Below are 26,419 nucleotides of genomic sequence, written 5' to 3' on the forward strand. Positions count from 1 at the left end.
TGTAATATTCATTGATTTCGACAAGAAATGTTTCCCATCACAAAATTGTTTTACCTGAGGATGAGCTGCTCTCATCAATACTGTCCTCTCCTTCTGTCTCTTCATCTGCCTCCTCTTCAGTGCCCTCTGATTCTTCTGAGGAGTCTGGAGATGCGGAAGCTGAGGGTTCCTCAAAATCAGAGGCATACGCTCCTCTGTATTTTTCTAGGAGCTCTTCCATGCTCATCTCCCCTGTGAATCAAGTAAGTAATTCAAACCTAAACCATACCTGAATTCTTTCCATAAAAATGGAAATAATACATTTGGGAAAAATAAGAGACACCATTTCAGTTACCCTCTCTATTAAGGTCATCAAGTTCATCTGCATGATCTCCATCTCCTTCAATGATTTCCTGAGCTGCAATGGTGTCCTCTTCATCTTCCGCTAAAGAAGAGCATAAAGAACACTCAACTCTTGTATTCTCTTACAGTTATTAAGACTCCCAGCTTAAACCTCTTAAGAAAAACTCTATGTACCATCTTCTTCATTAGCACTGAATTCTTTGTCTTCATCCTCAACTGTGGAAGAGGTAGCATCTGAGGGTTCATGTTCTGACTCAACATCCTGTGCAATAAAAAAGCATCTAAGGACAGTGCACTAAAAGAATATGATGTCTTGTGAATAATGACAGTGACGATTCGGAGGGTGAGAATGCATTAACAAGTAGGTATATTCGTGTCTGTTCATGTTAAAGGCAGGGTAGCTGATTTTGATTAGCACTAAAATCATGACCACACCCTCGTCATCCAAAGTCACGCCTCCTCCAAAGCACAAGAACACGCACAGACCAGAAGCATATTCATGTCTCATTCACCAGTGCAGTACAAAGTGAATAACATTACCAAAATAATGAAGATAAACAACTGTTTTAAAAGTGAATTAGATACCACACGTTTTTGGTTGTGTAGAAGTAGTAGTTTGCTTGTAATTGAAAACATAAATATTGTTGCAATAATTTGTAAACGTACACAAACTACATAAGCAACACAATGTTCCACCAACGTAGAATATCTGAATCCATCTAAAAAGAATCATATCGCGTATCTACCTTTCCAAAAGAAACATTGCAATGACCTTTTCAGACCCTTTGCCTCCCGCAGTGGAAAAGCAGTATAGTTACCGATGTTAATATGGGGTTTTGCTCTTTGCTGATCCAGATGTTTTTTGCGAAATTAGACTTATGAGGTGTCATGAAACATTTTGATAAAAAAAGTAAATGCAAAGTAAAAGTATCAAAATAAGAAGCATACAGTTACAAACACCTCTTCATGTACTATTTTGCCCATGATTTCCCATGATTTTTTCCACATTTAAGGGGAAAATTTTCATCACCGCAACGTGTCCATGACTGGATTTGGGTTCTTTGACATGGAAATATTTATAATAAAAAAATTAAAAAAATAAAATCTTCAGTGCATGTTTAACTAAAAACATTTAAAATAAAGAAACATGTGGTATTTGGTAATCACTGGTAGGGGTGTCATTTTTCGTTCGAAAATCGATTGCACAATCGATCGTACCAACCAAAAATAGTTTTGAAAACGAAAATAGGCAATCGATTTTAACCAAATATGTACACTATTAATTTTAAAAGAATTAAACAGTTAAAAATATAGATGTAACAAAACTCACAAACAAGCAGAAAAAGAAAATAAAGAATTCCGAAAGTGCAGTAGGTGTGCGAAAGCTAGACAGAAAATACCCAGCAATTTTACGCACCTATAGTTTCACGCTTTCAATCGCTGCATCTAGTGTTTTGCAAAGAAAATGGAGGACAACGTCAATAAACCTGTGCAACACGAGAGAGCGTCGAAATTGTGACCTTACAGGAGATGATGAGTTATGACAAGGAGCCACCCTTGCGAGCTGACAGCGACCCGCTTTTGTGATGGAAGATTGGTAGTACGAAATCCCCCACCTTGTGCAGCTGGCAACGAAGTACCCGAGTTTTCCTGGGACATCAGTGCGGTCGGAGTGCGTCTTCTCAACAGATGGACATATGGTGAATGAAAAGCACTCTACTCTGGACCCCTAAAATGTTGATCGACTTGTTTTCCTGACCAAAATTTTTGTAATGGCCCTAGTCTTTTTGCGCATTTCATTATGCCTGCCTAGTTCCACCTAAGTGTCGATTATGTTTAATAAAAAACACAGCATGTTCTCAACTTCAAGTAAGTCTATTTAAAGTTTCATTTTTGAACAGTTGTTTGAAATGGATCGAATCATTATTTAAAATAATTTTTGAATTGCCTAAATCATAAGCAGCCGGTTGAAGCCTGCAGTAATGTCTTTCAATTATGGCAGCAGTCCACTCTGCATATTTTTTTCGAGAATGTTGCACTACTGTTGCTGTTTTTTATTCTGCACAAAACTTAATGACAACGAATAAGAAATATTGCTGACTTGTGCGTTTCAGGCGCTCTCTTTACATTTGTCTGTTATTTGGCGTTGAAAATGGAAACGTCTTTTTTAGACATGGAAAATCGATTTTAGAATCGATTCAATGAACACTTATATATTAAAAATCGAAAATGATTTTTTCACAAAAGTGACAGCCCTAATCACTGGTAAATGTAGAGACAATTATAAGGAATATAAATGTGTTCAAGACCAATTTTCTCATCCTCTGCAACAAATTTCAATCATTGTTTAAGCCCTCAAGGAACTAACATTTTCAGAAAAAAATTGTTGGAAGGGACATAATTGACTGTGACACTCAAAATGGCTACCAGATAAGCAGTTCTTATTTTTACTCTCCAGATAGAAGTTGAAATTTTGTTTGTCATAGTACCTAGACAACTTTTTAAATTCAAATTACCGATTACAGAGTTTGTAAATGCATATATTTAATGTAATATCATGTTGCGGTAATGATAATTTTTGATAATGGTAATCTAAAAAAAAGTAAATAATTATATAGGAAATAATTTTTAAATCATCTAAAAATAATGGTTATAGTAAGTTCAGACCTTAATCTTATATGTGCAAAAAATTGGCTTCAAGGGCTTTTTAAAAATTCTGATGCTGGACACTTCTAAATCTGAATTTTGTGAGAATCACCCAAATGTGTTTCGTTTTGTGGCTCCTGTGCTGGTTGTCAATTCAGCAGGAAGGTTTTTTTTTTACAGAGCGGACATGAATGCCCTGATGACGTATGAAGTCTGTATTAACAGGGTGCGCAGTGGCATGCAAAGCACATTCACCGAAAAGGGGAGCAAAATTGCATGCGTCCAGTTATTAAATTCGGTCCGAGTTTGTTCACAGGTGACATATGTTTATACAAATACATTGACAACTTAAAGGTCCCTGATACCAAACTGAACAGCTTAACTTGATCCCATTTTTTCAAACTTTAATTAGTGTGTAATGTTGCTATCAGAGCATAACTAATACCTGTAAAATGATAAAGCTCAAAATTCAATGAAAAGTTATATTTTTTTATATAATTTCCCTTTCAACGCCTACAGTGAACGGCCGGTTTGGACTACAGCCCTCTCCTTCCCTATTGAATGACGTCCATAAAACAGTTTTTGACTAAACTCCACTCACAGGTATACATCAGTTGCCAGCTTTGGCTCAAATGGCTTAGGCTAATCTAAGCTCCTGTCGAATCACAACACACTAAACAAACTACACAATCAGAACTCTTTACGTATTTCTGAAGGAGGGACTTCACAAAACAAGACAGACATCAGCCCGTTTTTAGGACAGTAAAAACTGCGGTATAGAGATAAGTAAATTATGTAAAAAATACAGCTTTGTTTACACACAAAACATGAACACATGATATATTGCGCACCATAAACACAATCATAGCTTCAAAAACACAGGAAAAGCAGGACCTTTAAAGGGATAGTTCGGCCAAAAACGATATTAAACCCATGATTTACTCACCCCCAAGCTGTCCGAGTTGCATATGTCCATCGTTTTTAGACAAACACATTTTCGGATATTTTAGAAAATATTTTAGATCTTTCTGTTGATTAAATGTAATGTTACGGGGTCCAGCATTAGTCCACGACCTTCAAGTCCAAAAAAGTGCGTCCATCCTTCACAAATTAAATCCAAACGGCTCCAGGATGATAAACAAAGGTCTTCTGTGGGTAATCCGTGCGGTGTTGTTGTAGAAATATCCATATTTAAAATGTTTTTAACGTTATAAACTACCTTCCGGTAGCGCCGCCATCTTAGAGTGATGCGCATTCAGGATGAGAGCTTACGCAGCGTACAGAGTTTCTCTGCTGCTGCTCTGTGCCCCCGCCCTCCGAATTTGTCATACGTCACTAAGAAAAGTACACTACGCTAATACTCTCTCTTGAGTCTACGATGGCGGCGCTACCGGAAGGTAGTTTATAACGTTAATAACATTTTAAATATGGATATTTCTACAACAACACCGCACGGATTACCCACAGAAGACCTTTGTTTATCATCCTGGAGCCGTTTGGATTTAATTTGTGAAGGATGGACACACTTTTTTTGGACTTGAAGGTCGTGGACTATTGCTGGACCCCGTTACATTACATTTAATCAACAGAAAGATCTAAAATATTTTCTAAAATATCCGAAAATGTGTTTGTCTGAAAAACGATGGACATATGCAACTCGGACAGCTTGGGGGTGAGTAAATCATGGGTTTAATATCGTTTTTGGCCGAACTATCCCTTTAACATAGTGATTGCAATCAGGATGTGAAGAGACTTTCATCCAGCATAACTAAAAACGTTTCTGAATCAAATCAGCTACCCTGCCTTTAACCGGATCCAACTGTGGAATTTGGTTGTCGCTTCCATTAAAAAGTGTGAGTACAGGATTATGCATTGATAAAGAAGTGTACATGGCTAGTAACAGTAGCGTGTCTGATCCTAAAAGACCGTACCTGGGGCATAGTTAAGGTACTAAGCAGCTGGTCCAGAGGCAGAGTGCCCTCCTGTCTCAGTAACTCTATCTCTCTCCTCTGTGTCTCTGCATCATTTCCCTCTTGCTGCTCCTCCACCTCTATAGTCTCTTCATCATCCTCCTCCTCACAAGGTGGCTCAAAGTCTCTATCTGCAGCACAAAAGGATAATTTAAAAGTATAGGACTAAGACTTGCATTGCACTACATTAACTACAGCACTGAAAAAAAAGAAAATGGTCTCTAAAAATATCTAGACACTTAAATCACATTTTGATATCTATGAAACTCATAGGTATTAAAATGTGAGCACATAAAAAATGATGACTTGAACACCTGAATAAAAACTATAAAATAAAGCCAGTCCGTACCATCCTCATCAACAGTATTCTGCTGTGATTGCTTGGATGGAGCAATGATGTCTGAACTGTGTGCTGGATCGGCGTGCAGCGACTGACTTAACAAATCAGAGTAACGCTCAGTCTGACCCACAATAAAATCCAGCTGGAGATCTAGAGCCTTCTTCCGCTTCTCCTCCAGTCTGGATTGTTGTTTATACTGGACCACCTGTACACAACAATGGGTGGGCAACAGGTATGAGGTTACATTTAAACTGAACAGCTTAACTTGATCCCAGACTAACCTTCTGAAGTAGGCATTTAAATTGTTGAAGCAAAAAAATGAAAATTTGTATGATTTACTCACCCTCAAACCATCATCAATGCACATTTTTTTTAGATTAACACAATCAAAGTTATTTAAAAAAAAAATGTCCTGGCTCTTATAAGCTTTTTAACAGTAGTAATCAGGGTCCAGGAACAACTTCTGACTGAAGCCTAATAAAGTGAACCCATTTTTCACAGAAGTAATCCACACAGCTCCAGGGGGTTAATAAAGGCTTTCTGAGGGTAACTGATGTGATTTTGTAATACGATAATGCACCGTTGGTGCTACCTGTTATGAAATGAAGTTAAAGCGCCTTGGCTGACACTGGAAGCTAGTTATTATGATTTATAATGTTTTAAATATGGATATTTGTCTTACAAAAGCATATCAATTACCCCCAAAGGGACTTATTAACCCCCTGGAGCCGTGTGGATTACTTAACTTTTTTTGGGCTTTAAAGTCAGAAGTTGTTTCCTGGGCCATGTAAATCATAAGTAATTTTTTTTCACTAGAGTATTTCTTTTAATGATCATAAAAAACAGTTGCATTGTGCATTTAAAAAGAAAAATCTGAACTTTACCTTCTCAACGTTGTTCCAGAAAGCTTTGACCTCCTTGGCAATGGAAGAAGCAACTCTCCTTAGCTTGGCTTGCTCTTCACGCTTTGCTCGCTCTTCCTTCTGTCTAAGCTCCTCATGATGGCGCATCACCATCCGTACTACCTGAGAAAAGATTCAGATTGTTAAGATTTCTAAAATGACAATTATCACACTTCATAAGAGAACTAACAGTGCTTTCTCTTACTTTTCGAGCTACTCCTCTTTTCCATCGTCTTTCTTGAGCAAAGTCTGCAGAAAGCCACTGCATTTCCTCACACAGGTAATCCCAATGGACTTTGGGTCGCACTGGTTCTGGTATGCGAGACAGGCGCTTAAGGGACCAGTAACCTTCACGTTTTAGTGCTAGAGTGCGATGTTCTATTTCTGCTTCCTGTGAAGAATGCACATCTATGTTGTTATTTCAAGCACATGAAAGTCCTAAAAAGTGTTTGTGGCTAATAATAACCAAACTTTAAATACAAATCAAATACTTCTCTCACATGTTTTGCCAGTTCTGCCATATCTGTATGCTTCTCTGAGCGAGATTTTGGGGTGTTGGTTTGCTCTGACTGAGATCCGCCACCAGAACCCTGGGAGGAAGTGGAGGGTGTGTTTTTGCCATAAGAGCTTCGCACAGGTGAGGCTCTATCCGAGTGGGAACGTATCCAGTCACTAGATGAAGGAGACGGACAAGGAACAGGGGAGGTGGAAGGGGTTGAGCCTGATGCGACCTTGCCTGCAATCCACTGGCAAACCTTGGAACAGACAGATATTTAAAACAAAGGATCTGAATGCATGACTGCACAATACAACTCAGTGGGAACTGCACAAAAGTGACAGATTGCTTAAGAAGGTACAAAAGGAATAAAAAAGACACCACAGTGACCAAACATCTTATTAACTCCCTCAGTGCTCTAATAAAATACTCTGGATGAAAGAACAATCTTGTTTACTCAGCCATACTGCCCTGCCATGTTTAGCATAATAAGAAAGATAAGGACAGTGAGTTGGAAGAAGTAGGATCTTCACAATGCCTGACACCTCTTACCTTCAATAAAATCCCTTGTCTGCCTGTCCTGCTCTGCCCATGCTGGAAAACACACATGGCTCAACACATACAGCTATAATAAGTGCACTAGCATCATATTATGGCTTTAAAACTGATATGTATAACACACAGCTTTAAAAAAAAATCATCTGAATTAGATTTTTTTTATTTTGCTGACTACCTTCTTTAAGCTCTTTCTTTATTGTGACAAACTGTGTGCATGTACCTGTAAACCTAAGCCGCCAATAACTTTTTATACCTTATTAGGTGCTGGACTGGGCATAGCGTTGCTGTCATCATTCTGAACCTCCATTGAACTGTCTGCCTCTCCATCACTGCTTTCATCTATGGAAGCATCAAGTGGCTCCAATATGCTGTGCTGGGTTGTTGACAAGCGTTCATCTGGTGACTGCTCCAGTTCCAGTTCACCTCCCAAAGACATCGCATCTTGACAAGGTGTGCTGGCAAGAGACTGTTTAGACCTATTCTGTGGCATAACATTGGATACAGTACCCCACTCATCCCCAGAAGACAAAGGAAGAAGGCTTTGTGAAAAGGTGTTAGCAGTGGATTCATTTGGAAGATTCCTGTCAGACCACTGAGAATTAGTTGAGTTTTGCTGCAACAGTACATTAGAAGTTGAAACCGTCTGAGAGGACTGCGATGGTGTGATCAAGTCTCTAGGTAATGTGACATCCTCTTTTGTGGTGGAGGTGTTATCATGCAAAGTGTCTTCAGTTGCATCAGTTTTAACAAGGCACTCCGAAGCTTTAAATGACTCAATGGGGTTTCCGGAATGGACAGGTGAGTTCTGCTTGGTTGATCCTCTAGCAGACAGGGAAGAAGGGTGTTTAAGGACAGGGTTTTCACCCTTTTTTAGGATAAGTATCTTGGGATCAATTGTGCCACAAGGCAATGAAACTAATGACGCATCTTGTGTATTTTCCATTACCACAACAGTCTCTTGTTGATCTCGCATAGACCCAAGTGTATTGCCCATTAGAGTGGACGTCAACCCTGTTGGTGTCTTTGCAAGTTCATGGGGGTGTGTATCACTTTGCTTTATAATTACAGATCCTTCTGTTTGCGCGGATGCCATGATGGTTAACTCTTCTGTGAGTTGTAGAGTATTAGGATTAGATGAGCTTTGAGTGTCTATATTACTATGAATTTGTGAGAATTGAGGTGTGAACTCTTGCACCAATGTTTCCATTGGTTCAGGAGCTTGTTCTTCCTCTTCATTTTCAGGTAGCAGCAGCTTAACGTCACCATGTATGGCAGCTGAGGTAAAGCAGGGCACAGTGCATTCATATACAGCAACAGCTGACTGGGATTCAGTGCACTGCACCAGAGACTCCGTGCTGGCCTCCAGCACCTCCTCGGTGCCCTCACACTGGCCATCTATTTCACTTACAACCAGCCAGGTATCCTCCATATCTGGCTGCATTAAAATTCCTACATCAATCAAATCTTTCATCTCAACAGCATTTATTTCGGACAGAACCTCGGCCCCCTCTTGCTGTCTCTCCTCCACATTCACAACTTCTGCCGTTTCGTTTAAGCATATCTGTATCTGTGAAAGTTTATGCTCTGCAGGAATACACTGTTGTACTTGTTGGACCACACAGTCAATGCTGGCCTCAGACAGATTCGACTGATCTGATTCTAGGCCCTCTAACGCCACACAGTTCGCTGTGTGTGTGAGCAGAATGCTCCGGTCCTGTTGGCGAGTTGAGGACATGGATATTTCTAAATGTTTGGCACTGTCATTCTGTTTGAAAACCATATCTGATGAGCCACAAGCCAGGACCGGTGACCTTTCATTCACTATAGGGACTTGTACATGGCCAGTGCATGCCCCATCCCCAGACAGCTTTGGTTCATCAATAGAAATGTCATGAAATACTTCCTTAGCAGCCAAGTTAGAACACAGCTCTCCATCTACAGGGAGGTTCTCGTTGCATTGTCCTTTCCCTGCACTTATCGCATTACCTAAAATTTGAGGGGTTTCACACAACGGGATAAGCTTTTGTGCACACTGAGTATTTTCAGATGGGGCAGGCAAGACAGTCTGTTCATGAAGTGGGCTTGCATTTGGAAGGGTTGATCTTTGAGTAGCAGCTGCGAGTTCAGACTCCTGCTTTCTGTTACTGTAGTCCTCCTCCGAGACGTCTGACATGCGGTTTCCCTTGTTAGGGGTAATGTGCTCTTCAGAGTAAGGTCCTCCTTGTTTTGATGAAGTGTATGCTGAACAGAGAGAACTTCCACTAAATCCTTGTGTTTTTCCATCTGCTGCTTTTGTAGCTGTACTAACGCCACCTTCCTTTGTGTTAGGTAGGTCTTGCGTGATGTTTTCCATAGGCTTCTTAGAGTCATTTTGTGCACTAGCTTGGTTCTCTGATTTTGTTGTATTTTCCCCCTGTGGGACGGTAAACTCGGATGACCGGACGATCTGATTTGTCTGAAAATAGGGAGTTGTTTGAGACTGCACAATGTCTCTGTGTTGTTTAACTGCACTTGAAACGGCTGGGATGACTTCAATGCTTGGGGCATGAGTGCTATCTCCAGGTGTGTGCTTTCCAGATGTTTTCTCCTGGAAATTGGGCTTGATTGTCTCTGATGGCAAGGATCCCTTGTCAGTCTCATTAGGGGAAGAGAAAGCCCCTGAATCTCCAGGGTGTTGACTCCAATCCTGGCAGTGGCCTGTGGTGGATTGCTCCACCCTATCGGCCTCCATATGTGCCAGGCTTGTCTTACACCCGTAAAGCAAAACTTGTTTTTTTGTAATGGTATCCGCCCCACTCTCAAAAAGTCTGTCTGTGGGAGTCTGATCCTCCGATGTGTTCGTAAGCTTTTGTAAGGTTTCAACGGAAGCTGACACCAGTCCTCTTTGCACAGCTTCTTTTTTGTGATGCAAAGTTGATATATCCTCTGGTTTCTTGGTGCTGCTATTTCTTTGAGTATCAGCAATGGTCTGTTCTTTATTTGCGGCCTTTGAGTCTCCTTTCTGCTGCTGTGATCCAGTGGAAATGTCAGCCGTTGATGGTGATAGAGGGGCAGCTGCGACTGGCTGCAGGGCATGCTGGGGTGGCCCGGCCACATTCTGCGCAGCCACGGAGGTGCCACCCAGCACAGCCACTGCCGGACAGGTGCGTTGCTGCACCGCCTCTTCCCCAGACTGTCCTGCTTCAGAACTGCCGCTGCCACACAGTAAACCTGTAAAACAAGAGAAAAATGTGTCAAGACTAATCTTTCACAAAGTGCACATATTTCCATTTTAAGATGCGTGACATGCAAATTCGTCTTTTTTAACACAAACAAATCCATCAGTTTGTAATGAAACCACAGTATATAAATACCTGTATGTGATGAAGGACCAGTCTGTTCTGTGATTTCCACTTCCAGGATGCTGAAATCAGGAGTACCACTGCATCTGAGGTAAATAAACACTGTGAGCGTAATGAAATGAACTTTATATCCAACGCAGATGACAAACTATTTGAAAACCAAACATGTAATCCTAAAGAAAGGGGGCATAGAAAGCAAATTCGTATTGGTGAGTTAGCCACAGTAGTGCTGTGCAACTTTCTCCAGTCGACCTGCAGTACATGGTTGGTGGTTATAAAGCAATTACAGACAAATTATTCAGACGAAACAGAGGTAAAATTAGTATTTGTATTGGATGCATCTACTAAAAACAGGAATTATGACAGTACGCTTCTTTAATACTATAGGAATCTTAAAAGCATACATAATTTCAAGTACAGTACTTCAAATAGCCGAAGTCTTCAGAGTACATACCATTTGAATAAGGTATAATTGTTTTGAAGATGCGTCAGAGTATTTCCAGGCTATTACTTTAAAAACACAGTTAAACACATGATTTCTTGACTGCTGTAATCCTATAGCAAGTTGGCTAATATAAGCGTTCATTCAGTACAACAGTGCTGGTGCTTCGCCTGCGGATAGCATTTAGCAACGAGTTACGGCTAAAAAAAAACGTTATTCTCCTATAAATGCTTGTACACTTGTAGACAGGTTTGCGGTTAACGTTTATTGTGTGAGGATGACGAATGCTGCCGGTTTCATATGCACGAGCCGGGCTGTTGGCAAACGCACAGCACACATGGGCCTTTAGCAAGCTAGCATGCTAACAGTTTACAGACGCTACTTTAGAGCAGATATGATGTAGCTTCATTTATGTTGTGGGCGTTTAAATGACAGAGAGTTCGTGTCCTTGAATGTGTCGTGTAATATTATTCGGAAGGGGGTTCGCTAGTATATGTCAGTATTAGTCTTACAGATACAAACAAACACATTGATACACATAAATACACTGTCTCAAGCTCTCACGCGCGCACCAAACGCACTGCACAGGCATAGAGCGCGTGCAGACATCGCCTTTCACGAGAAGTTATGCAATGACGAAGAGGACACTAATTTATCTTAATCCTACTCGAAGGGTTTTAAAGACTTGCCACTGGATATAAATGTTTTTAATGCTACAATGACTTTCTTTTTCACCCGGTACAGAGCGGACAGTCGTATGACGTCACGCGTTGCAAAAATCAGTCAACTCAACAGTCCATCATACTTTACCACATACATACTATCACATGCACCATCATGGCTTATACAGCAACAAATTATTTCAAGTGATATAAATAATAGTAAAAAGTAAAAATCGTTACGGGCAATTATTAAGTATATTTTTTCATCACTCATGGAGGCAGTAAAAGGTTAAAGTTGCATTGTCTGAAGTAAACAGTTAGACACACTGGAGGCCAAAGAAGTAACACAGAATTAAATGTCCAGTTTGTTGTTAGGCTCGCAGTGACGGGCAACATTTTCCCAGACATGTTTAACACAAAGGAACCCGGAACCCCGTGACTTATTAAAGTTTTTATTGTAATTCTGTATTTCGCATTTAAAGCAGATTTCACTGAGTTTTACGAGCTGTTATACAACTCAGGCTTATTCATTAAAGGTCATTCTGTTTCCTTCCAAACCTGATACTTTTACCACCGACCGCTTGAAAGTCAACTTGTCCCGCCATGTCACAATCCCCCCCAATAAACCCCATTTCCCTCCTCCCCTCCCATCACTTCCTCCCCAGCATTCCCCCCTCCTCTCGCCGCCGCCATCTTAAGTTCCCACCTACCTGAAATTTCCGAGCACTTTTCTTTTACTAAATTCTCGCTAAAGGAGTCACCATCCGCTTCAAATCGTACTCAATCCGTGACGAGTGGGTTCCAAACTGCCTCTCGGTACCCAATGAGGTACTGGCAGGATCGTAGTATCAAGTTAAAGAACGGTCCGAGAGAGACTGGTTTCGGGATCGCTGAATCTAGCGGTTGCGGGGAGGAGACTTTCGACGCAGCGAAATGGAGGAACGAACGACTGATAGCCAAGTTGCGGAGCAAATCGACTTCTCGCGAGATTTGCTTCAGCGCGCGCTGCACTGTCTGCAGACTTCTGAGACGGATACTGCTACACCGACATAGTAAATATTATTGAAATATTCATTTTCTTTATTTAATTCTATATATGAATCAAACCATCACTTTCCCTTTGGTAGCTTTTGTTTTCTCTAAATCTGAACGTGCGGCTTAACCTCGTGAATCTACACGAGACAACATTTTGACAAGGCACAAGTTAAAGTTACAGATTTATTGCTAAATTCAAATTGTATTATTTTTACACTACATTATTTATTTATGCTAACTTTGTGGATTTTGTGTCAGATACTGTTTTAGATTTCCCGACTATATTTATAATGACAATAAGTCAAATGTTGTGTTTGAACAATTTTTAGGTAGGCTAATATTGTGCATCTTATCGAGAGATGGGATGCACGTGTAAAATAAAACTATATGCCGTAAAATAAAATATGTAAGTAAATATGCCGTGTATGTTGGTATATCTGGGTATCATGGCTTAGAAATTAATTTGTTGCAAGAAATTATTTTACAAAGTAAACCTCTGAGTGAGCCACCTCTGCAATGAATTAAATACACTAACACACATGTAAATAACCAACCATTTGTTTAATAATCTTTGTGATTTTCTTATTAAGGGGGAGGGAACATTTAAAATGTATAAAATTGTTTTTTGCTCAAATAATTAATCCAGAATGTCCTGTATATCTGTGCAAGAGTCCTTTCAATCGTCTTTAACTCCAAGTACAAGACGTGCACTCCTTTAGTCCAGTCAACAGATGACCCACTGTGTTGTATGTATGTCATGGTCTGGATGATGCTTGTTTTGCCGAAGACTTCAATTAAACTGTAAATAAAACATTTAAAAACACACACCTCTCCCAAACTATAAATATATTTCTTGCGCTGCAGAGCCCGGCTTTGTTACATCCTTATTACATTGATATCAACAAAACCACATATAGGAGCCATTTCACTGTAGTGCTTTGCTGGACAATAACCATCACCAACTCATTTCAAAAAGGGAGTGCATTTGATGAGACCTGAAACATGACATTATAACATAAACAGTGAATATATTTATTATGGAAGGTAATTAATGTTAGCAATAATTATTACAAAAGCAATATCACTATTCTACTATATTCTGACCCGTTCTTTTTCTGAATCAGAGTAATGAATGGGAGACAGTTCTTTCCCGTTAGATTTTAAAATATTATCCGATAAGATGTACAGTTCATAATTTTTTTTTTAAAGAATAAAATAAATCTTAAGTTCATTCTGATGTTCATGGAAGTTGCCTGATGGTTGACTTGAATATTTAAAACCATGATGACCACGTGTCTATATTCATCATTCCATGGTTCCACATATCACATTTCCAGACAGTTCATATTGACAAAAAAACCCAAAGTACTTGACTTTTTCAACCAGAGGATGAAATTTCTCTTTACAGTATGGTTTTCCTAGAGTTCACCTAGAGAAACAGACCTCCTTTGATTTGTAAAAATTATAACTGTATCTTTGAACACAATTCTGGATCCGTCACTCTTCAAGACAGCCTGTTTTCACCTTTTTAGTAATAATGAATAGTCTTTGAATGTCGACAGGCTTCTTTGAAAAGACAACCCTTCTTAAAACCAGGGCATAGCAAGATAATACCTTAATTGCACCAACATAACCACAGTGGATAGATAAATATATCAAACAGCCATAGGAAGTCTCTGTTTCCCCTTCAGGTTGTTTCAAAACACTTGTGTATGGTCATCAAAGCTTAGCTCTTTATTTGAGTGTTCGGCAGAACCTTTCCAAGCAAGGAATGGTTTCTTCAGCACATCGCTACAGAAACACCTCAAGCTTTACCCATTACTATCTGGACTCCCCATCTTTGTGTGTGGTAAAAAGGACCAAGTCTCCTGCACCACCAAGTCTGGAACCACGGGGTGGAGTAGAAGATCTGTTCACAGATGAAATAAGAGGTGGTGGAGCTCCAACTGACAATGCCCCAACCAGACCTGGGGCCTTGGTTAGAATGCCATTAGGTACATGAGAGTGTGAATGCAAAGGACCGAGTCTAGCGTAAAGGCCGGGGTGATGTGAATGTGAAGGTCCGGATGCTCCGCCTGGATGAAGATGAGAGTGAGATAGTAGCCCTGCATGAAGCTGTTCTAGGTGGGCAGCATGAGACGGGCTAGATAGATGATGAGGTGCGGACAGGTGTGAATGCATCCCAAAGTACCGTGCTCTCTCAAAGTCTTCCCGCAGTATCTGAGCACGTTGTTCCTCATCAAACGCATGCGACATCATCGCAAACTCTGGTCTGTTTACAGAGGAAGAAGCAGATGAAGAGGTAGGTACTGATGGATGGTGTTGGCCGTTTGCCACTGCTGCTACTGCAGCAGCTCTCTCTGCCTCAAAATAGCGCTGTACGCTATGTTGATGCTGGAGAAAACGAGACAAGTGTGGATCAGTGCGAAGTGCAAGGTGGGGATCTGACCTCAGATTCAATACATCCCTGCGCTGCTGCTGTTGTTGGGCAGCCAGATCCCTCCAAGGGTCCCAGGGAAAGCTATGAGTGGCTTGGGAATGACCTTGTGGTGGACCATGTGGATGTGGATGGAACCGATCAGCTGGACCACCTATTACCAGTCCAGCTGGGCCTCCAGCACCACCTAGATAAGCATCCATAGCCCTTGTACGATCTAGGAGGGAAAGAGGATGATGAGGAGTGTGTGGAGTAGGAGGAGGAAGAGGCATGCCAGATGTAGGAGTCAATGAGAGGGTTGAGGAAGGAGTGGATGGATGGTGGTGGTGTCGACTACTAGGTCGTTCATAGCTGTGCGGGGGTACAGCAGGATGTGAGGAGATGGGCACTGGCTCAGGCTCCTCTTTACGCTCTTCTTTGACCTTGACTTGGGGAAGCAGCAACCCATGGTTTGGACCGGATTTAGTTACAGGAGTTGTGGTCCGATCAGGTTTCTTGACTGGAAGTGAACTAGCAGAGGAAGAAGAAGATGCTGGACCATTGTTCTCTCTTTGTAAAGAGTGGCTGGATTCTGTGTTGAGAGTGTGCGGTGGCTGTCGGTGAAACAGATCCAGAGGAGAAGGGGCTAAGGGGGCACTGGTAGGAGAGGCTGTAAGTAAAGAAGAAGTTGAAGACCGAGGTCGTTCAGGTGCTGAGGCAGAAGCAGACACTGGTGCCCGAGATGCAGAATGTTGTCTCTTGTCCAACTCTCTTTCTCGGTCTCGTTCACGCTCTCGGCTGTCAGGCTGAGCCCCGCCTCCGCTTAGTGGACCCAGGCCATTCATTTGTGAACTGGGGGTGCTGCTGCGGTGCTTGATGGATGGGATACCAGGCGACATTCGCACTGGCTGGCGTCCATACAAGATACTGTCTCTGTGTGAAATAATATCAAACATAAGATTTAATACAAAGTCCACTCCTCTGAAAATCAGATAATTCATATCAAGAAACCGATCGAAATTCGATCACTCTGAAATGTAATACCTGTCTTTTTCATCTTTTATATGAGTCAGTTCTCTTCTCTCCATTTCTTTCACTCTATCATCTCTTTTTTCTGGCCCTTTAACCCACGAGGAACCAGAAGAGAAGGTTGGAGGGGGAACATGCAGACGATTCCATGGATCATGGGGGTTGCCTAATCCTCCAACTGCACTTGCAGAAGGCTCAGTCTTAAACACACTGGCAGCTTAAGTGGGAATGTAGAAAATTAATGGGTTTAGTTGAAAGATACAAAAATTGAGAACTGTCAATCAGATGATTATTAAATATAGCAATATATTAAGGCATTCTATAGATTAAAAACAGAATAAAATAGCACAACAAACCTATCGTTGGGCTGCCTAATCCCCCAAAGGCACCAGAACCCAGGGCTCCCAAAGTGGGAAAGGGAGGCGAACGTACATATGGGTCTGCAACAAGACAAATGCCCATTAATGATGAAAGCAGGCTTCATTTTTACATAAATCACAATGGTAATGTTTATGCCCTAAAAGGTAACCAGTAAAGCAAGCCAGGAGAATATAACACAACACACATCTACAAAGCAGCAACCAGCATGAAACTATGGGTCATATTGTCTTACAAAGCCCCTACTTTCTCAGAATCAGTCTCTTACCCAGATGTGATGCTGGGGTGAGGAAAGAGTGGGGCGTTGTTGGAGGCATGAATGGTGTGGAGGACGGATTGACTCCACCTGAGAAGACATGGGTCAACTCAGACCAAAGCTTTAACACCCATAAATGGACTACCATTGAGTGTTGATATTTAGCCATGTTTCTGCTTTTAATCTTTTTAAAGCTTTCTTTTATAAGAGTGCAATTTGGTAGCAAAGTAGGGCTGCAAAACCACTCACATCTCATTAACAGTGATTTGTCAGTCCAGTGTATAGGCAAGATTTTTAAAACAATCACAGAATTATGTCACCTGCAAAACTGAAGGTTAAAGAGAAAGGAGTGTTACCCACCAGCAGCTGCAAACAGGCCTGGTCTTGTAAGATCATGAGTTGGAGGAAGGGGGCCACCGAGTGATCCTAGACCTCCTAGTCCTCCAATACCAGGGCCAGGTAGTCGAGGTAACAGGTCATTACGGAAGTCAAGTTTTTGTGGATCAGCGTGCAAGAGCTAATTAGTGATAGAAATGGTTAATATAACTGGCACTATTATATTACTAAGCAGTATTTTGTTCAATATTAAAACATGTTATTGTATGAGTGCAGATATGTTGTACTTGTGGATATTCTGCGAAGAATTTTAACTATTTTAAGCTCCATTTTTAAATCTAAACCAAAACACGCTCAAAACCTTGACTTTCTCTTGATGTCTTAGAATCATCCAGGCCACACGGACATGCATAGCACACCATTTTCCAGGTTTCTGCAAAAATACAAAAGAAGTTTTACTGTGGAGTTCCTCACTAGTAATCACTGACAGATAAACAAATGTAATATAATAAATAAAGATAATCTAACTTACATTACTGACTTTTGGAGGTGGTGCAAATGGGTCTTGTAGCTGCTGATACAAACATCATATGTTACTCAAGCTACAATTTCTATCCATCCATATAAAATACACAAATATAATTATATATGCTTTTCACTAATTATTTGACAAAACATAACAAAATTAACAGACAAATGTTACAAATCCTTTACCCTTGTAGCTTTAGGTTGCAGATGGGGAGGTACTCCCAAACCAGAAGTCATCTCTGGAGCAGCTCCCTGAAGGACAACAAGCTGTCAATAACAACAAACTTTTGTGACCCACTTCATTACCATTAAATAAAAAACAAGAATAAATGCCGGCGGATTTGTAGGTAAAAGTAAACATGAAAAATCTCATTTGAAATAGAGAAGTTTGATCTACTGATGTAACACAGTCTGTCTTTCAGACCTCGGAACACCATGGCCGGTCCAGAAAACCTTATCATTGAAACAAAGCTGTAAATACTGAAATCTTCATGGTGAAGACATAACAATAAACACATGACAATTGAAAATATGCACATAACAAACGCCTATTCCTGCAGCAACCACAATAAGAAATTATTATTCTAGTTGGTAATTATAAGAGCAAAGTAAAACAAACTCTAAACGCAAGTACGCTTTGTTATGAAAATGGCCTGGTTAATTCTCAGAATCTAAAGGTAGAAAATGATCAATGCTGATAAAATTGTAAACATTTCTGTGCAAGAAACCTCATTAAAAGTTGCCAAAAAGGATAAACAAAATCTAGACCTGGATTATGGGTGGGCGATATGGGAAAAATATCATATCAGGATTGGTTTAGGCAAAATCACGATTTTATCGCACTTCCTTTTCATGTTGTTGTTTTTTTGCCATTACAAGACTATTTTTGCCATTACTGAGCCTTAATATAGCCATAATAATGCCCTAAATTTATCCTAAATTTTTTAATGTACTGTAAATGTTGCAAATCAGTGATGCCCTGACAGCCTGGTAGAGTAATTTTAATAAAAAATCATTTGCATTGCGTATGTGTTGGAGCACGGCCATCCGCGCGTATCAGTATACTTTGAAAGCTCCGTGGACGCGTGCGAGACGAACAAGGGAAAAAGGTATACCCTGCCCTTACCTCGCCTTTATGTAGCGCACCCCTTGTCGCGTACTTGATGTAGGCACGAATCACAATACAACGTTGTTTCCGGAAAAGTGGATCGTGGAGACATTTTAATCGTTCACGATCAAATATAGTCATATCGCACACCCCTAACCTGGATTAATCTAAACCCTGTCTGAGAAAATGTCCCATGATCTTTTTGTAACAGTGATACTACACCAAAACTATCCTTTATACCACATACGATCATTTAAGACTATCAAGTCATTGGTAAAGTCAAAATTCTTCATTTGCGTAAGCACCAGAGGACACTCATCATCTGATTTTATTAATCTTTCATAGGAAGGACACAAGAGCTTTCAGATTTCAATATTCAAAACATGGACCAAATAACAAGCAACACATACCTTAGGCTGAAATGCTCCCCCCACTGAACTGAAAGGTCCTGTGGGTGGAAGAACCGGCGGTATTCCAGGCACAGGTGGTGGATACTGAGGAAAAAACTTCACAGGAGAGAGAAGATAATAAATTAACATTTACGAAACAGATGCACTTACAAAGACACTGGCTGTATTTTCGAAAGATGCATAACAGATTTAATAAGCAGGATTTTTCTGCAATGATTTTGGTGCCCATGCAAGCAAAAATTTAGAAGTGTGATTTGCAAGAGCTACTTGAAATAATGCTGTAGACAAAATGCATATGACCCATTTGACAGCATTTATATTTAACACGGCACTGATAATGAAAAAAGAGGAACTACCTATGGTACCTGTAGCTATGACTTTAATGCTACAAACGTTAAACAACTGAAGAACTATAGTAAAGGACAAGTACAAGAGAGTCCCGATCTCCAAATATAATAAACCAAGCTATCAGTTTCCTCCCATTTAAAATGTACTCTATTCTAATGATAATTGCTATAAAAATAACTACATTAAAACTTACCGGGTGTCGAAAGAGACTGTCCATCTTGCCTGGATACTTTTCAAACTAAAAAACAAACACACACAAAAAAAACAATGAAATCTCATCATCTTTTAAATGAAATCAATTCATTTCTTATAGACCAGTTCAAATGATGTAAACAACACTGGTCCAGAAACACTTCCTGTTACAGTTTGTGAGAGTTATTTTTTTATTTTACATATATTATTATCTAAGATGTTTGTTTAACTTCAATTAATTCAGGTTTATATGTTCTGTTGGTTTATTTTATCCCAACGTTTATCTAGTGTTAAAAAACGGAAACAGGAAGTGCTTCTGGACCAGTGTTGTTTACATCTGTTGAACTGGTCCATAGTCAACTGCTTACCAGTGGAGGTGCAGCTGCTGTGGGATGTAAAAAGTGTTGGTGAGTATGAGTGTGCTGGTGCTGGTGGTTGTGCTGATGGAACTGGTAGGCCATTGTGGGGATGGCTGTCTGGGCTTGTGAGGATCTGCTGGAGGTCCCAGAGCTTGAGCTGGACACAGACGCCCCACCAGGTGCAGGACCAGATTCTGTCAGGTCATGGCAGATCAGATCTGGATCTGTAAGTGGAAGAGAAATGATTAGCAAATGACAAAGAATACTTGACAGTTACTCAAAGTAAACTGATTGCTTGTAATATATTACAGATGAATACTACCCACTGTACTTTACAGTAGCTCTGTTTGGTTACCTTTACCTGTCGAACGGTGCGGTGACACCTGCAGGAGAGGAGGAGGTGGGGGGAGGCTGGGGGACGGGGTGAAGACAGTACCTGGACGAGAAGAAGGTCGCACTGTTCCCACTCCCCCTGGCCCTCGACCTAGGGACACACTTGTAGCAGGAGTAGGTGGTCTGATCGATGATGAAGAGGCCGATGAGGATGGAAGCTTGCCTGAGGTACTGCTCCTAAAAAAAAAACTAGTCAATTAGATTGCAGCTGATGACATTTGTCATCTTTGTCTAAATACGCATAATTATGGATAACCATAAAACCGACTATACTTCAAAGGAATTATTTTAATGCTTACGGTATACAGTAAATGTGATTTACCTCACTGACCTGTTGTTGCTTCCTATAGTGAAGATTGATGGTGACTTCTCAAGGAACGGGATGAAAGGCTTGTGTTTGTGCTGTGCTGGACTGGGATTGTGCCGTTGATGGGGACCACCATTTCTATTACGCTGCTCAGGAAGTGAGGCGGAGACTGATGCGGTGGAATGGGCTGTCAGGCTGGGGAGGGAGGATGAGGTAGAGATGGGCTCAGGGTAAGGCTGCTCCATACTCCTCTCCTGACTCCTCTCCAGACCAGATATCCGGGGTGTGACTGACAGAAGGGGTATCGAGCTATTTGAGGGCAACAGAGGGCAACCGTTGGCTGCAGCAGGTCCGACCAAGTTGGAGTTAGCTGATAAGAAAAAGAGAGAGAAAGCAGCAATTTAATTATTGTAATATTACACAACTCAAAAACAAAACTTTCATAAAGGGTTAAGAATACGCACAAGTATTTTATTTCTGTGATTATATACTATGCAGTTAATATCTAATTTTCTATTCCTAATTCCTAATTTAAAATATGCACAAATTAAATAAATAACGTGTGAGACATACAAATATAGCATTTACATGCAATTGATAACATGCAGCAGATATTTACCTTCTCTTGTGCGAACAACGAATGCTGGCTCCATATTGTCCGAAGCCTAAATAGTGTAAATGTTATATTATTAATAACCAATATAAATCACAACACATAAACGCATAAAAAAGGCTGAACAATTTTTACCTTATCCCCAGATTCACTTTCTGTATCACACTGTGGGTTTAACAGAGATAAATGAATGTAAAATATTTATTGCCTAATAACAAAAAAATTCCAATAACAGCTAGCAAACTACAAATCGGAAAAATAACTTACAATGTATCCTGTCTCCATGTGATTCCCAGATACCTAAAACAGACATTTGGAAATAGTCAAACCCCAATGAAACAGCAATATGGCAAATAGCAGACATACATTGATCTGCAAACAATTCTTAGGCATGTTTTTAAAAAATGTATTGTATATTATTTTAAATATTAATTTATCTAAGTAAAACAGTTGGCTGACAGGAGAAATTCAACTATTATATCCTCCAGTTGCAACAAACCCCATAGAAATCTACTGGCTATAATTACAAGGTTATTATAATTTATAACCAAGTGCTTACTTCACTATAATTTTGTTGCACTGGTCAATAACAGGGTTCACATGTCCGATTAACAGATGTGGTAGTTCCACTTGGAGTCAGGTCCAAAATATACAGACAGCCTTGTCAACGGTTCATAAACGATGGCCGTTTTGCTATTTGCTAAGTGAATTTTAATGAATTGCATTCCAATATATAGTTGCATTACATATATCACCCTGCTAGATATCAGGCCAAGAGGCATTTTTACATGTGGTGTGAAGTGAGTTTAAACCAGTCACAACACTGCAGCAGCTTCAGACAGGGTTTAGATTGATCCATAACTAGGCATTAGTTATACTAGGACATTTAAGTAGTTTTTACAAACAAGCCTTACAAAAAAATACTGGTGTGCATCATGAGACAAAACAATGACACTGATATATGTTAAGATGTGTCAGTGAAAGATGTTTTAAAATTAGGCAGCTCAAATATGCATTTTATTCAGGGACTAGGACAAGCCCCGTCCGGAAAACCGCCCCCATATGTCTAATCACAGTTAAAAGCACAAAAATAGGGCTCCAATCACTAGGTAATTATCTTAACAATTAATATTACACTTCTGGAGATCTGACCATTCAATTTCCAATTTTTTGTCCCACCTGCTTACATTCACTCAATAATATAAATGATACACCAAAACGCACTACACTGTCAGCACTGTCCAGCATTGTTTAACCTCCTAAGACCGGAGCTTTAGTTTGTCTTTTTTTCAGATATCTTCCAGCTATTTGGAGGTTAGGAAGAACCAATAAATATAATAACCAAATATTGTTTTTAAACATGACGCAGTGTAATTGTCCACGTTTGTGTACAACAGGTTCCAGTTACACAGAATTAAGTATGGTGCAAACAACAAAAAAAATCACAGGTCTTAGGTGGTTAATTTTACCAGTATGCTAATGTCCTATAATAAAAAAATGAGTAACAACTGTTTCTTATTCTTCAAGTAAGAAAACAGCTCCCTTCGTGATTCATACACATGAATTTACATTCATCTATGAATCTTTCAGTACCTGAGCACTAAGTGATGATTTCCCAAACAGACCTAGCCTGTTAGTCAAGTAACTATAACTACATTTACATACGCATTACTCATTAGGGTGTTTATACTTGTTCCGCCTTTCTTGTAAACACAGTTGAATGCTTCATAGATCTGTAGTATATCTACTTGGAATAAACCTGTATACATGGTTATTTCTAATGAACTAAGATATATTCATCCCATCCTGCCGTTTTCCTTTGATAGAAATACTTGAGATGAAATGTTGAAAATACTTCTTTATAACATGTTACGCTGTAGTTCACCGATTCAGCATGATAACTGAATAAAATAATTTATTCACATTTAAGTCATGTGCTTGTCATTCACAAATATATGAGTGCCCTTTCTCCGGAAATTACATGCACACTGTGATAGATCTGTACACAATGGGTGTTTATAATTAGATACGAGAACTAGATTTAGGATATGAAACCGATTTTATGAAACCCAAACTTTTTCAATTTCAAATGCATTTTGGCTCTTGTTTATTTGTCAGATATCAGGAAAATCATCTGAATTGAATGACAGTGTAAATGCACATTAAATAGATAAGTATAGATAAAAATAAACCCACCTTAGCCTCTCCTTTTCTCTTGAGTTTTGATTTGATTTTCCTGCGTTGTTCCCAACTGTTGGTGAATGTTGCAGGAGGTCCTTCCTCTGGCTCTGACAGAGGGCCTCCATTTTCGTCAAGGCCTCTCTTTCTTTTGATTCCTCTAACCATTAACAAACCAGATCGTTCTGGTGGCTTCAGAGAACAGTCCATCTATCAAAGCAACACATTGAAAGATTTACAGGTGCCAAATATACCATACATGTGTTGAATTTAACATAATGTCCACTTACATCTAAACCAAGTTATTTTGTTCAAGTCTCAATTCAATTGTGTTTATTAACCACCCTTATGGAAATAAGGGTCAGCACCAATAAAATGTTTTAAGAAACATTTTAACAAACTTGTACCTAATTCAGATACCGATATTTCTTACTTGTTCACTTATTTGAGCTCTTTCATTGGACCAATACATTAGTGTATCTCTTGTAATAAAGTATCCAGCGTGACAATAAAATGTTTACCAAGATGTAAACCACTTACGGATGTCATATTTTATCATCATCACCAGTAAACTATTTCTACTTCTCAATTTTAACCAATATTTTTTATTCTGTATAATTTAGTCAAGGATCAGTACTAGATAAACAAATAAACAGACCTCCAACGCCTCCAGGGTTATAAAGCTGGCTATGGCGAATCCATCGATGATATCCTCCTCGCACGACACGGATTCTCGCTTTCTCCGACGCGGAGGCCGGTGTCTGGCCCCGGGGAAGACGGGTCTGCATTCTCCCCTGCCTGCACCGAGCAACGAGTCTCCTCTGCAGAGTTCCTGGTCCGAGGCCGAGGATGGCGATGTGGCCCTGTGCTCAGCGAGATCCGCTCTCCTCCGCCGCCACTCTCTGTCACGCTGGGAGCGTGAGCGACGGCTTTGCCTGAACCCACCGCTTCGACTGGGACCGTCCATGTCAAAGCACGACACCAATGTCCGTACAAAGGCACTTAGAAAGTAAACCCTGGTCCGGCCTAGGACAGTTTACAAACTATTTCGAGATATAAAACCAACACGTTAAGGTCTCAGATGCGATTTACTGTTCCTGATTTATAATTTAATAGAGCCCAGTGGAGGCATTAAGGTGGCAGCACACTGCAGTCCGGTAAAAGTCATGTCTGGGCATTACTGGGCCCGTTTAATCCAAAAACACACAGGTTATAAATGCTTCTCGATATTCCAGAAACTGTTTTTCTGTCAAGACATTGTCTCAGTCATCTGAGGAAAAAGGAGAAACTAGACATCAGTGGCGCAGTCAGGCTTTAAAAACTTAATATGGCTGGTATAAATAAACCTAAATAGGTAATTTGCATAGATACTGTTTTGCGAGTAAAGCACCAGCATCTGATTTAAAATAGGAAATTACATAAACATAAATTAAATATTTATGTATAATTAAATAATTTATGCATTCAATATATATGACTAAAGCATTTATTAGCATACAAAATATTCTACATAGTACCTAACTAGTTGGGTCTAAGGGTTTTCGTTAGTAGACTTTAGTAAAAGTGGACGCTTGGTACACACGAATCGCATTTTGGCAATCAATATAGACGAATAAATGTTATCATGGTCTCGTTGTAAATTAATTCAATCGATTAGTAAGCGAAGAATCGTTGCTTCGGTTAGCTAACGTTTACTGCTAGCTTTTCAGTTGACGATGTTAGCTTGCTAACTTAGTCAGCTAACCACATCAGGATCAAGAATTAAAATTCACTCACGCAAACAGGAAAGATTCAATCGTAAAATGTTGCGTTATTGTACTTTAAACGTCAGTGTGGAAATTGTTATTGTAATAATGTCAATAACAACGTTGATAATATCCGGTGTAAACAACCAAGCGAGCCATCACTGTCCTACAACCTCCTTACATTTACATCTTACCACATACATTATATAATTTTAAAACACCAATCATCTTTAATCGGTTTAAAGTTGAGTAGGTTAATAATTTATCTTGTGAAACATCAGTTCAGGAATCACAATTTAACTGTATTTGCTATTTACGACTCCAATAAAACAAGCTAACCATGTAGCATGTCTTTCGTTGACACCCCACCTTTCAAAAATAAAGAACGAACTAATCCGTTCAATTTAGGACATCAATCCGACCGATAAACCTTGCACAACCCTCAAACCACAAATGTTAAAATGAATGCTATCGTTATCTGATAAAGCACACGGGCTCATTAGCTATCTTATATACGAGCAAATGGGAAACGGAGAGACAAGTCTCTGTGCGATCGGTTTTAAAAAACCTCTTATAACGCATATATTTTACTCCTTTTGGACAACACTAATCATCATGTTCTCGGTATTTAACAACCCTAAAGGCACAAACAATAATAAAAATAACTAAATTACCAATCACACCCACCACTCGAGCTCTAAATAAGGCCATTTTCCTTTGGCTTCTGCTTTCGTCCGAGCCTCCATTTAAAACGATAATAATATAAAACGGGCCTCGAAGCCTTGGGCTGGAGTTGCACCGTCAGGGATATTGAGCGCAGCTCCGTCAGCGCAGGCCGAGCACCTCCTTCCGCGGCCCGCTGTGTGAGCCACTCAGTCCGCTGAAGATTGAGATTTCGCCGGGCTCCGCAGCACAAGATGGCTTTCACTCAAGCGTAACGTGGAAACTAACGTATGAAAGCTTACTTTTCGGTCCGATCGTCAAAATAGAACACATCAATTTTTCTTGACATACATGAAGCCTGGGTGGATTACCCGTAGCACTCAAACTGCATTGTGTGCTTCTGTCCGGTTTTCTTCCTCTGTTGCT

At 40.0% G+C, this 26,419-nt stretch overlaps 2 protein-coding genes across 14 annotated transcripts in view; both read right to left on the reverse strand.

The window, feature by feature from the left end:
* Positions 1 to 13,141, reverse strand: part of srcap (Snf2-related CREBBP activator protein) — a 30,631-nt gene extending 17,490 nt beyond the window's left edge. For 3 of the 4 annotated variants that reach the window (XM_065262814.2, XM_065262812.2, XM_065262809.2), the window contains exons 1-12: positions 12,410 to 13,141; positions 10,608 to 10,681; positions 7,508 to 10,464; positions 7,249 to 7,290; positions 6,701 to 6,955; positions 6,406 to 6,591; positions 6,183 to 6,323; positions 5,308 to 5,503; positions 4,920 to 5,089; positions 517 to 604; positions 335 to 424; positions 55 to 231 (exon numbers count right to left, since the gene is read on the reverse strand). In XM_065262814.2, the coding sequence (XP_065118886.2) occupies positions 55 to 231; positions 335 to 424; positions 517 to 604; positions 4,920 to 5,089; positions 5,308 to 5,503; positions 6,183 to 6,323; positions 6,406 to 6,591; positions 6,701 to 6,955; positions 7,249 to 7,290; positions 7,508 to 9,985 (3,823 nt within the window). In that variant the 5' untranslated portion in view covers positions 9,986 to 10,464; positions 10,608 to 10,681; positions 12,410 to 13,141. The remainder of the gene's footprint in view (positions 1 to 54; positions 232 to 334; positions 425 to 516; positions 605 to 4,919; positions 5,090 to 5,307; positions 5,504 to 6,182; positions 6,324 to 6,405; positions 6,592 to 6,700; positions 6,956 to 7,248; positions 7,291 to 7,507; positions 10,465 to 10,607; positions 10,682 to 12,409) is intronic. The other variant, XM_065262813.2, reaches the window with a different exon arrangement.
* Positions 13,142 to 13,752: 611 nt separating this feature from the next.
* fbrs (fibrosin) lies at positions 13,753 to 26,418 on the reverse strand. Of its 10 annotated transcripts, none has more exons than XM_065273293.2 (19): positions 26,018 to 26,418; positions 24,244 to 24,855; positions 23,604 to 23,795; positions 21,675 to 21,707; positions 21,543 to 21,572; positions 21,414 to 21,459; positions 20,819 to 21,164; positions 20,456 to 20,664; positions 20,104 to 20,318; positions 19,737 to 19,781; positions 19,196 to 19,291; positions 17,864 to 17,929; positions 17,682 to 17,720; positions 17,511 to 17,582; positions 17,174 to 17,330; positions 16,826 to 16,903; positions 16,536 to 16,619; positions 16,195 to 16,396; positions 13,753 to 16,083 (listed from the first exon to the last, which is right to left on the reverse strand). In XM_065273293.2, the coding sequence occupies exons 2-19, from the start codon at positions 24,550 to 24,552 to the stop codon at positions 14,556 to 14,558; spliced, it is 3,747 nt and encodes a 1,248-aa protein (XP_065129365.1). In that variant the 5' UTR covers positions 24,553 to 24,855; positions 26,018 to 26,418; the 3' UTR covers positions 13,753 to 14,555. The 10 variants fall into 10 exon arrangements, with proteins under 10 accessions (XP_065129365.1, XP_065129361.1, XP_065129360.1 ...); XM_065273289.2 differs by having other exon boundaries at positions 17,682 to 17,723; XM_065273288.2 differs by having other exon boundaries at positions 17,682 to 17,723; positions 20,450 to 20,664.
* Between the last annotated feature and the right edge of the window lies 1 nt (position 26,419).

The sequence above is a fragment of the Paramisgurnus dabryanus genome, chromosome 1, assembly GCF_030506205.2.
Source record: "Paramisgurnus dabryanus chromosome 1, PD_genome_1.1, whole genome shotgun sequence".
Taxonomy (NCBI): domain Eukaryota; kingdom Metazoa; phylum Chordata; class Actinopteri; order Cypriniformes; family Cobitidae; genus Paramisgurnus; species Paramisgurnus dabryanus.